The sequence below is a fragment of the Salvelinus alpinus genome, chromosome 13 (genome assembly GCF_045679555.1).
Source record: "Salvelinus alpinus chromosome 13, SLU_Salpinus.1, whole genome shotgun sequence".
Classification (NCBI taxonomy): Eukaryota; Metazoa; Chordata; class Actinopteri; order Salmoniformes; family Salmonidae; genus Salvelinus; species Salvelinus alpinus.
In genome coordinates, this window is record NC_092098.1 from 20,164,216 (window position 1) to 20,176,319 (window position 12,104).

Here is a 12,104-nt window from a genome sequence, read left to right on the forward strand (position 1 = left end):
ACACTGCTGCCTCCACGCTGGAGGAATGTTCTAATGTTCCTGTTACTCACCCCCTACCCCCCAGAGCCCCACATTCACCCCTTCTCCCTCCTCCCCTCCCTTCTTCTCTCTATCCCTCTGTCATACCCACCCTGCTCTCCAGCAAGCCTGGGTAGAAGCTGAGATAGGGAGGGAGAGAGAAAGAGAGAAAAAGGTAAATGAGGCAAATGGAAAAAGAGGTGAAGATGGGTGTTGAGTGGTGAACAGATGAGGGAGGTGGTGCATGTGTGTGTGTGTACCTGCCTACATACATGCATGAGTTATACTCCTTAGTTCTAACCCTCTTTCAAGCCATCTGAGCTTTCCCTCATGCCATTAGACCATAGATGCCAAGCTGCCCCTCCAGAGTGCTACCGTACCATGGTATCATACAATGTTAGTAATCTAACCATTATATCTCTCCCCCAGGCTCCTAGTGAGTATGAGACCAACCCAGAGATGTTGTTCTACAGGATCACCCACCTGACCCGCGGTAAACAGTACCTCATCTGGGCCGCCGCTGTGACAACCGCTGGCCGCGGCAATATCAGCGAAAAGGTCACCGTGGAGCCTGCTGGGAAAGGTAAGGGAGAAGGGGATGAGGGGTAATAGAGGGGGGATGGAGTGATTTTTCTAAAGGTTATTAAGAAGAGGAATAAGTATTGCAGAAATCCACAGAGGGATTTAATCTGTCTCTCTCTACCTTTCTTCTCTCTCTCTCTGTCTTCTCTTATCTTTCTCTCTTCTCTTCCCCTATCTCTCTCTCTCTCTCTCTCTCTCTCTCTCTCTCTCTCTCTCTCTCTCTCTCTCTCTCTCTCTCTCTCTCTCTCTCTCTCTCTCTCTCTCTCTCTCTCTCTCTCTCTCTCTCTCTCTCTTTCTTTCTCTCTCTCTCTCTCTCTCTCTCTCTCTCTCTCTCTCTCTCTCTCTCTCTCTCTCTCTCTCTCTCTCTCTCTCTCTCTCTCTCTCTCTCTCTCTCTGTCCTATTGACTGACAGCTGTAGTATTGATTGAGGGCTGGCGGTGTAGCAGGAAACACTGTTGTTAATTATGTGGTGATGAACAGGGGAGGGGGGGAGAGACAGGAATCAATACAAGGTAGAATCTATGGAGTATAGATAGACAGAGAGAGATGGAAGGCTGGGAGGAGGAAGGGGGGGGGGGCACTCCAGCACTCTGCTCTCATAACAGTGGGTAAAAGGCTACCCTCCAGGCTAACCTACTCAATACCAAGCTCACTCAGCAAACACTAGAGACAAACGCTTACACATCAGAAAATAGAGCAGGGAAGTTAGACTGTGAGGGATGTGTTTGTCTGGCTGTGAATGTGCCTGGGTGCTTAAGTGTGTGTGTGTGCGTGTGTGCGTGTGCGTGTGCGCGCGTGTGTGTGTGCGTGTGTGTGTGATACCCAGTTTAAGCTGTGTACCCTGTGTCTGCAGCCCCAGCTAAGATCCTGTCGTTCGGGGGCACAGTGACCACTCCCTGGATGAAGGAGATCCGTTTGCCTTGCAGCTCAGTGGGAGAACCCACCCCCACCTTCAAATGGACCAAAGACAGGTCAGAACTCTCCCAACTCATCCTTAATAGAAGCTAAGTGGGAACTTTAGACTTGATGCCAATGCTGGATTTGGTCGGGGTTAAGTCTATCAGACCGGTGTTTAGCTTGGTGTATTATGATAAGTCTAACTGTGATTCTCTATGTGTGTGTGCATCAGTGAGGACTCAGCTATTCCTGTGACTGTGGACGGACAGCGTCAGATCCTGTCCAATGGTACTCTAGTGCTGCGTTCCGTCAAAGCTGAGGATTCTGGGTACTACACATGCACGGCCACCAACACGCTGGGCTTTGACACCATCATTGTCAACCTGCTGGTGCAAGGTGAGCTGGGATACGCTGGACTAATGTGTGTGTGTATGGTTGTGGAGAGATCTGAGTACCTTTTGGGATTGTCTCAGATTTTCTTCTCTGTGTTCCTCTGACTGTGTGTCTGTATCGTCCCTCTGGTCTGTCTATCTGGTCCCTCGGGTCTGTCTATCTGGTCCCTCGGGTCTCTCTATCTGGTCCCTCTGGTCTGTCTATCTGGTATCTCTGGTTTCTCTATCTGGTCTCTCTGGTCTATCTATATGGTCCCTCTGGTCTGTCTATCTGGTCCCTCTGGTCTGTCTATCTGGTCCCTCTGGTCTGTCTATCTGGTATCTCTGGTTTCTCTATCTGGTCTCTCTGGTCTATCTATATGGTCCCTCTGGTCTGTCTATCTGGTCCCTCTGGTCTGTCTATCTGGTCCCTCTGGTCTGTCTATCTGGTCCCTCTGGTCTATCTATCTGGTCCCTCTGGTCTGTCTATCTGGTCCCTCTGGTCTGTCTATCTGGTCCCTCTGGTCTGTCTATCTGGTCCCTCTGGTCTATCTATCTGGTCCCTCTGGTCTCTCTATCTGATCCCTCTGGTCTCTCTATCTGGTCTCTCTGGTCCCTCTGGTCTGTCTATCTGGTCCCTCTGGTCTGTCTATCTGGTCCCTCTGGTCTGTCTATCTGGTCCCTCTGGTCTGTCTATCTGGTCCCTCTGGTCACTCTACCTGCTCACTGTAAGTGTGTGCTGTTTGTGCCTGGTCTATGTGATGCTGATTGTGTGTTTGCTCTGTATTTCCAGTTCCTCCAGACCAGCCCCGTCTGACCGTCTCCACCACCTCTACCTCTTCCATCACCCTGGCCTGGATCCCTGGGGACAACGGAGGCAGTTCCATCAGAGGTACTCCCCTCCCTCCACTCCACCTGGGCATTAGTAAATCAGGATCAGTCTGAGGAGAGTTCTTCAGCTGCTGTATCTCACTGTCTCCAAAAAATATCAATAACGTCAATATACCTTTTTGTCTATTTGTGTGATTTTGTCTGTTCCCGTCAAGGAGTTAACTGTTAGCTCCTAATATCTGTCATACTCACAGCAGAAGAATGTATCACAGAGGAGTTTCTAAATCCTTTATATCCCCCCCTGGTGTTAAAGGGGTGTAACAGCAGTTAGAGTTGACCTGGTTTTGCCTCAGTAGAGCTGAGGGCAGTTTGTGTGATATGGAGGAACTTGGATTATACTCTAATTGACAGACATGTACAGTATTTCATTGTTATTTAAATTGTGTCTTTGTGTATTTAACAGATGATAAGTGAACGCTTAATGAAATCTGTGGTGTCTATCCCTGTGTGTCCTCAGGTTTTGTCCTGCAGTACTCGGTGGACAACACAGAGGAGTGGAGGGATGTGTTCATTACTTCCACTGAGCGTTCCTTCAGGCTGGACAACCTGCGCTGTGGCACCTGGTACAAGGTCAAACTGGCAGCCAAGAACAGTGTGGGCTCAGGACGCATCTCTGAGATCATCGAGGCCAAGACGCACGGACGAGGTGAGGGGAAAGGAAGGATCGTGAGGGGAGGAGGGAAGGAGAAAGAGGAGAGGGAGAAGGGGTAGAGGAGGAAAGATCAGAAAGAGGGGAATTTTAAAACGGCATGACTTATATTTTACCTCACATCATGTGTTGCACATAAACTACATCAACACTCTTAACACACTGACTTCAATACTCCCAGTCTGACAGTCTATCCTCCTGTCTCTCCTCTTGCCCTGCAGAGCCCGTGTTCAACAAGGAGCAGCCCCTGCTCACCCACATCAACTCCACTCATGCGGGGCTCAACCTGCAGGGCTGGACCAGCGGAGGCTGCCCCATCACTGCTCTGCTGCTGGACTTCCGGCCCAAGGGCACGTGGGCCTGGCAGAGCCTGAAGGCCAATGCCACAGCCCAGCTCTTCCTCAGCGAGCTGCGTGAGGCCACCTGGTACGAACTGAAGATGAAGGCCTGCAACAGTGCCGGCTGTGGGAACCAGAGCTCCCAGTTTGCCACCACAGACTACGATGGCAGTGAGTCACTTCCTGCTTCTACTAGATACTTGCTCTCACTTCCTGCTTTGACATTTACATGACATTCTAGCAGACTCTCTTATTCAAAGCGACTCACAGTCATCAACGAGAAGGGAAAGGGATGGAGGGAGGGAGGGAGGGAAGGGAGAAGGAAGGAAGGGAAGGAAGGAAGGAAGGAAGGGAAGGAAGGAAGGAAGGAAGGAAGGAAGGAAGGAAGGAAGGAAGGAAGGAAGGAAGGAAGGAAGGAAGGAAGGAAGGAAGGAAGGAAGGAAGGAAGGAAGGAAGGGGTGAAGGAAGGAAAGAAGCCAAAACCCACGGACGAGAGAGGGAGGGAGGAAGAAAAGGAGAGAGGGTGAAGTAGAATGTGAGTGGGCATGAAAGTAGTAATGACCCCCTTCCCTTCCCTCTCTCTGTCCCTCTCACCCCTTCTCTTCCTCCCAGGTACCATCCCTCCTATAAACTCGGCCCAGGAGGACAGAGACGATGTGAAGAAGCTGTTCTCCATAGGCTCTCCTGTCATCCTGGTCACCCTGGGCGTCGCCCTGCTCTTCATCATCCGCAAGAAACGCAAGGAGAAGAGACTGAAACGACTCAGAGGTGAGAGACATAGGCAAGGAAGGAGAAAGAGAAGGAAAGAAGGGGGAGGGGAGAAACAGAGAGGGAGAGAAATAATTGCTTGGTGGGGGCGAGTAAGTATCTCAGAAGCACTAAAGTTAACAGGTCAAAATAGTTGACCTTATCCACATGATGATCCATCATAATCTAATAAAGATATTTGTGTTTGTTTTCACAGATGCTAAGAGCCTTGCAGAGATGCTTATCAGGCAAGGATAATACACTTGATTGATTGGTGCCTGTGGTTGTGGATGTGTCATATTCCAGTGGATCTTGATGGATATTTGAATACACCTATCAGTCCCAGTAAACTCTGTTAAAGTATCACCAATATACCCCAGTTCTATATGTACTGTATGTAAGTACTGCTGATGTGACAGTGGATCCAGTCTAAGAATGTTTCTTGTTTTGTGTGTTGAGCAGTAAGAACAACCGCAGCATGGACACCCCAGTGAAGGGTCCTCCCCAGGGCCCCCGGCTCCACATCGACATCCCTCGTGTCCAGCTGCTCATCGAGGACAAGGAGGGGATCAAACAGATAGGTCAGTATGGACACACTGCAGCCAATCAGATTGATCAGACAGAATATCGTCCAATTAGATAGCCTGCAGTTACAGTACACTAACTAACCTATTATATATAAACTATTATTCTCAAGTTACTAAATACATATTGATAGAGTGTGATTTACAATCAGCCTATGAGGAGAACATCTGACAAGGGAGATGAATTGTGTATCACAGATATTTTTGAACAACTGTCATAATATATTTTCCTCATCCCCTGCCTCCAATAGGTGAGGACAAGGCAGCGGCCCCAGTGACGGACACCGAGTTCAGCCAATCGGTGAATCCACAGAGCTTCTGCGCGGGCGTGTCTCTGCACCACCCCGCCCTCATCCAGAACACAGGGCCATTGATTGACATGTCAGACATCCGCCCTGGAACCAGTGAGTGCTTCACATACAGTAGGATGTGCATAGAATGATGTCACATTACAGTGTAATGTGTAGATGTTAACTTGATCTGACACCCAAAGTGGTTATAAAGCACATTAATGATGCACATGCTGATTAGAACTGTTATGAACAGCATCCTCTCACCGCCCTCCTCCTATCCGCTCCTCAGACCCAGTGTCGCGGAAGAGTGTGAAGTCGGCCCACAGCTCCAGGAACCGTTACTCCAGCCAGTGGACCCTGAGCAGGCCGGGCCAGAGCCAATCAACAGCCTCCGCAAGAACTCTGACCTCTGACTGGCGCACCATGGGCTCCCACGGCATCACCGCCACCGAGAGTGACAGCTACAGCGCCAGCCTGTCGCAGGACACTGGTGGGTACCGCCCTGCCCTGGCAACAACGCCACTAAGACCCATCATTAACACATCTATCTTTTACATCCCCAAACCAGACCTGTAGGATACCTTGAAAGACCTACTGACACATCTGTACTGTATGCAAACTTCATATTGTATTATTTTAAAATGGTATCTCATATATTGTTTCTCCAGATAAGGGTCGTAACAGCATGGTGTCCACAGAGAGTGCGTCGTCTACGTACGAGGAGCTGGCGCGGGCCTACGAACACGCCAAACTGGAGGAGCACCTGCAGCATGCCAAGTTCACTATCACAGAATGTTTCATCTCCGACAGCTCCTCTGATCAGATGACCACTGGCACCAACGACCCGGCCGACAGCATGACATCACTCAGCACGCCGTCCGAGACAGGCCTTTGTCGCTTCACCGCCTCGCCACCCAAACCCCAAGACTATGACCGCGGCAGACCTACCAATGTGGCCGTGCCCATCCCCCACCGTGCCAACAAGAGTGAGTACAGAGAGCCACCCTGACTGGCACAGTGGCACCATATTATACTGTGCCACAGGCTGTACATCTCAACATGCCCTCCCTCTCTCTGTTCTGTCCTCGTCACTAGGTGAATTCTGCAACCTCCCACTCTACATGAAGACAGACCCTTTCTTCAGGAAACAAGCAGAACTGCATGACCCGTGCCCTGCTGTACCGCCCCGGGAGGCCTCCATCCGCAGCCTGGCACAGCGGGCGTACCACACCCAGGGCCGTCACATGACTCTGGACCCGTCCAAGCAACAGGCCCTGACGTTGGGACACTCTGGGCTGGGCAGCCTGGGTGTGAGCTCGGGTACTGCCACCCTGCCCCAGAGGACTCTCACTATGCCCAGCTCCAACCCTGCAGCCACAGCCTCCACCTCCAGCACCAGCAGCAATCCCACTGGCTCCAGCACCAAGATGGGGGGCTCCAGAGACTCACTGCTAGAGAACAGCTCCTCAGCGTTGGGCAGACTGCAGAAGCAAGGGGTCGGGGCCTACTCCAAATCTTACACACTGGTGTAGCTACTAGCCCCCCTTCTCTCTCTCAAAGACTATACACTCCTGTCTGGCGCCGGCCCACACCCAGCCCAGCCCCACATCAGTGTTCTACACTCCAGGTCAGGGTGGGCATGTAGTGCAGTGCAGTGCAGCAGGTGTCCCAAGCTAACAGCTAGCTACTGTAACAGCTAATTACCCAGTAGTGTAATTAGTCTTTATTCTGACCTTGGGTTCTGCCTCCCAGGAATGACCAGAGACCATTGTAACCTGCCTGATTTATGCTCACCTGGACCTGTATAAAACAAACCACAATCTCCTACTGACTACCAGTTAGCCTGCTGCCATGCTAGCATGCTGCTCAGTGTCTGGACACACACACACACACACACACACACACACACACACACACACACACACACACACACACACACACACACACACACACACACACACACACACACAGGAAGACCTGGAGCTGTTCTCCAAGGTCATTTCAAACCAATTGAGTATTACTGAGGAGCTGAACGGGGAAAGCTCACTGCTCGTGCTGATGAAGTCAATGATAGCAGAGGAGTCTGGGCTAAAAGCAGTGTTCATCACACACACATACATTATGCTGCCCTCCATGGTTTGAGCAGAAGCTCCTGCAGGACTTCCAGTTTTATCCCCTCTAGTCTCGTCTCACTCTCTATGTGTCCACGCCCAGTCTCACTCTCTATGTCTCCACGCCCAGTCTCACTCTCCATCGGCAGTTACTCTCTCTCTCTCTCTCTCTGTGGATTCCATAAGGAAGGGTTTCAGGTTCACCTCACTCAGAATTTTAAGTTCGTATTTTTAGCACATTTATTGTTGATATGTCCCACCCTCCCCTCCTCTTTCCCAACTCAACATTATGCGATAGCTTTTGACCGAAACATGACAACCCAAATAACCCAGCAATGATTTGAAAACATCAGGGCTCTCGCAATACAAACAAATATAGAATATTTGGTATTTTAAAGATTTTACGTATATATTTCTATATAAGTATATTATGTCATTTAAGTGAAATTATGGCAAAGAATAAAACTATACAACCATTTAAATGTTTTAAAAACTATAAGAATGAGACAATCGCTCAATCATGTGAAGAGCAGGGAAAATGAAAGAGGAGGAAAGAATAGAAGAGTATTATGAAGAGGGAGGAGCACGTGTATATAGAGGGTGTTCTTTATGTTACTGTAGACAGGCTGAGAGGAACGAGGTGACTTCCTTTTCAGACAGGAAGTGTCTATCTCAAAGCCCCCTATTAGTTAGTATCTTATAAGATCGTCAGTGATTGGTTGGTGTACTTACTTTCAGAAGCCAAATCATTTCCTCTGAAGACGGGTGTATCCAGGGCGACCTACACTGTTGACACTGTTGTCTATCATTTCTCTGCTTTCGTTCACCTGTTACTTGAGTAAACAGAGGCCATGACCTCTCAGGGCCTCAGGTATGGGCATTTGACCTTTGACCTGTGGTAGCAGCGGGGTTACAGAGTCACTGTGAGTGAAGCAGAAGTCAGGGATCAGAGCACGGCTACTGTATCCCACAGCTAGCTACCACACAGAGCGTACACCAGTAGCCCTGTAACGTCTACCAACCTCTCAGCCCATGTATTACTGTCTCCCTCCTTCCAATACAAAATGGCCGCCAAGACACCAAGGAGGATAATCATGTGAAGTAAGTTAATTGTCTAGTTTACCAGAGAGACGTTACCAGCCAGTCAGGGTGTTCAGTTTGAATATGATAAGATGATGTGCAGTCAGTGGTCTATTGGTGTCTCTGTTGCTGCCCTGTCTGAAGTACTGTATATTTCCCACTTCTTTCTCCATCCCCAATATCCATGTCCATCCTCATCCCCCGCACCATTTTGTGCTACTACATGTACATCAACACAGGAACTTGTTGGAATGTCTATTGAAGTATTGCCATTCAAGTGTTTTGTCATTTCTTTTGTTTTGGGATTATTTGTCCATCTGTTGATTTTGAATTGAATATGTTTGTTTTTACTTGTTAATTTATTTTTATTTTTTGGGTTCCAGAGGCCAGACAGCACTGAGGCATAACACACCTATGATTTCGGACAGCTTTAACCAAGTAAAATCAGGGACTAGCTCTTTAGGTCACACCAGAGCCATGTATTTAGAAAGCAGAGCCAATGCGGTTTCTGCATTATGATGCATTTACATGACACTTCAACATTCTATGGCAGCCATGTTAGCTCCCCATTAACATCACATGGGGAATATTTTAGCAATGCTATGTAACTGAATGTCTAGAATTCTAAAAGTTGTTTGAACTCTCTCTATATGGCTCTGGGTCACACACACTGAAATTGTGAATATACTGGACAGGGTCAGGAAAAGCTGACACTCCCAACCAGCTCTCCCTAGTCAACTCCATGCCACCTTGGATATACAGTACATACACTACCTTTGGCAGTATTGTTTATAGATGAACTCTTGTACATAAAACACAGTTTTGTATGAAGAGCTATTTTCGTCAGAATAAAACAGGGCAAGATCAGGGTTGAATTATGCTCCACTTCAAAATGAAAACAACATGAATGAAAATATTGATTTGATAAACATTAATTTCCACCTTGGGCAACAAATATTTTTTCTCTATTCCCTTCATGTTTTTTATACTAATTTGTTGAATTTTTATGCTTTTTTAAAGGTATTTTGATGTTGTCATTTGTCCTGTTCACTTTTTTAATGATCATTTTTTGTATTTTGTTCATCCTCAAAAATGACATTGCATGCTTGGTAAAAGGGAAAAGGCGAGGGAAAGAAATGTAGAAAAAAATCATATTTGAAGAAAATAAAATGTTGAGGGGATTCCAAACATTCGTTTGAGTTGCTTCTAATAGCAATTGCTTGTCTTTAAAAGAACATTTTCTATGAAAAGAAATGAAAAAAAAAAAAAAAAAAGAGTATTCTAACACCTTGTGCAATAAAGCTATCTTTCTATATGCCATGGCTTCTGTCATTCTTAATAGACTTGCCTGCTACGCTGGCAACAAACACTTGCCTGAAGACAAATGTTATTATTTTATTGCTCTATGTTAGCTACATACTTCAGTCTGAGACTGCCAGTGTTGAAGTCGTTTGTGGTGTCAAAATGAGGGTGTTGTACAAAACAATGGCATCATTGATTGGATCATCTCTAACCAATCAGAGTAACAAAGCCAATGGCTAATTTTCGAAACGCCGCTTTACCCACGTGTGCTCTGGCCCAACCCCATCGGTTTCTGGGACCAACCAGAACGATTAGAATGTGTTTTCGTTCTAGAAATCGTCAGGGAGGTACTCAGACTCATTGCGGAGAAGAAACGAACGTCCGTGAGCGTGGCGTAGCGTTTGGCCGGAGCAAGGCAAAACAAACTACCACATTCTGCTAGTGTTGGGAACAGGAATCAGAACTAGAACCAAAGAATAATCAAGATGGATAATAATTAAACCACAATGAAAATGAAAAAGCATCAATATCAATAATACATTCTAATTGAAAAATCATGTAGCATGTGATTGTTTTTACTGTTGAATCCATTCCTTAAGCTTCTGACTATACATGTTAATTCTGGTGATAGACTGAAGCATGCTGCAACCCACAATCAGGTTCTCATATTTTATTAGGCACACGCATTTGCTCCCATGTACAGCCTGAAAACCTATTTAGTGTCAGCCTGGGTCCACCAATCTACCATCACTCAATAATGTTCAATGTGTGAATTATACTGAACAAAAATATAAATGCAACATGTAAAGTGTTGGTCTGTCACGCCCTGACCGTAGAGATATTTTTATGTCTCTATTTTGGTTTGGTCAGGGTGTGATTTGGGTGGGCATTCTATGTTCATTTTCTATGTTTTGTATTTCTTTGTTGTTTGGCCGTGTGGTTCTCAATCAGAGGCAGCTGTCTATCGTTGTCTCTGATTGAGAACCATACTTAGGTTGCCTTTTCCCACCTGTATTTGTGGGTAGTTGTTTTCTGTTTTTGTGTCTTCACCAGACAGAACTGTTTCGTGTTGTTACATTTTGTTATTTTGTCTCAGTGTTCAGTTTTTTAAATAAATAATCATGAACACTTCCCACGCTGCGCTTTGGTCCACTCCTTCTTCATACAATGGCTGTTACATGGTCCCATGTTTCATGAGCTGAAATGATCCCAGAAATGTTCAATGGGATGGTTTGTTTATGGTTAATGGGATGGTTTGTTTGTGGTTAATAGGATGGTTTGTTTGTGGTTAATGGGATGGTTTGTTTATGGTTAATGGGATGGTTGGTTTGTGGTTAATGGGATGGTTTGTTTGTGATTAATGGGATGGTTTGTTTGTGGTTAATAGGATGGTTTGTTTGTGGTTAATGGGATGGTTGGTTTGTGGTTAATGGGATGGTTGGTTTGTGGTTAATGGGATGGTTGGTTTGTGGTTAATGGGATGGTTTGTTTGTGATTAATGGGATGGTTGGCTTGTGGTTAATGGGATGGTTGGTTTGTGGTTAATGGGATGGTTGGTTTGTGGTTAATGGGATGGTTTGTTTGTGGTTAATGGGATGGTTTGTTTGTGATTAATGGGATGGTTGGTTTGTGGTTAATAGGATGGTTTGTTTGTGGTTAATGGGATGGTTTGTTTGTGGTTAATGGGATGGTTTGTTTGTGGTTAATGGGATGGTTTGTTTGTGGTTAATGGGATAGTTGGTTTGTGGTTAATGGGATAGTTGGTTTGTGGTTAATGGGATGGTTGGTTTGTGGTTAATGGGATGGTTGGTTTATGGTTAATGGGATGGTTGGCTTGTGGTTAATGGGATGGTTGGTTTGTGGCTAATGGGATGGTTGGTTTGTGGCTAATGGGATGGTTGGTTTGTGATTTAAAGGGTTAGGGTTTGTTTTGCTGTGTCAGAATGGTAGATACAGAGGTGCATTCTGCTTAATGAACTATCTACAGTCCTCTCCAAGCAAAAAAAAAATCCACAATCCTTACATTCTAACCTGCTATCATGTAATGCATGACATGATGCGTTTATGTCTGTCATGTAGGTAACATGCGCTCAGAAGCAAGATTTCAAGTAGCTGCATGTCTTAACATTAGTTATTTTGATAATAGTGAAAATACATTGAATACATCAATCAAATCCATGCATCATAAGTGACATCACCATGTGGTGACATCACCATGTGGTAAATTAGTTATAGACCAAT

At 46.3% G+C, this 12,104-nt stretch overlaps 1 protein-coding gene across 4 annotated transcripts in view; it reads left to right on the forward strand.

Annotated features, from left to right (window-relative positions):
- LOC139537304 (cell adhesion molecule DSCAML1-like) overlaps nucleotides 1-9,879 on the forward strand; it is a 119,716-nt gene extending 109,837 nt beyond the window's left edge. For 2 of the 4 annotated variants that reach the window (XM_071338453.1, XM_071338454.1), the window contains exons 21-34: nucleotides 143-193; nucleotides 448-601; nucleotides 1,454-1,571; nucleotides 1,730-1,893; nucleotides 2,662-2,760; nucleotides 3,217-3,405; nucleotides 3,630-3,917; nucleotides 4,359-4,514; nucleotides 4,711-4,741; nucleotides 4,956-5,074; nucleotides 5,329-5,481; nucleotides 5,660-5,860; nucleotides 6,039-6,356; nucleotides 6,466-9,879. In XM_071338453.1, the coding sequence (XP_071194554.1) occupies nucleotides 143-193; nucleotides 448-601; nucleotides 1,454-1,571; nucleotides 1,730-1,893; nucleotides 2,662-2,760; nucleotides 3,217-3,405; nucleotides 3,630-3,917; nucleotides 4,359-4,514; nucleotides 4,711-4,741; nucleotides 4,956-5,074; nucleotides 5,329-5,481; nucleotides 5,660-5,860; nucleotides 6,039-6,356; nucleotides 6,466-6,902 (2,478 nt within the window). In that variant the 3' untranslated portion in view covers nucleotides 6,903-9,879. The remainder of the gene's footprint in view (nucleotides 1-142; nucleotides 194-447; nucleotides 602-1,453; nucleotides 1,572-1,729; nucleotides 1,894-2,661; nucleotides 2,761-3,216; nucleotides 3,406-3,629; nucleotides 3,918-4,358; nucleotides 4,515-4,710; nucleotides 4,742-4,955; nucleotides 5,075-5,328; nucleotides 5,482-5,659; nucleotides 5,861-6,038; nucleotides 6,357-6,465) is intronic. The other 2 variants (XM_071338456.1, XM_071338455.1) reach the window with 1 other exon arrangement.
- The last annotated feature ends 2,225 nt before the right edge of the window (nucleotides 9,880-12,104 follow it).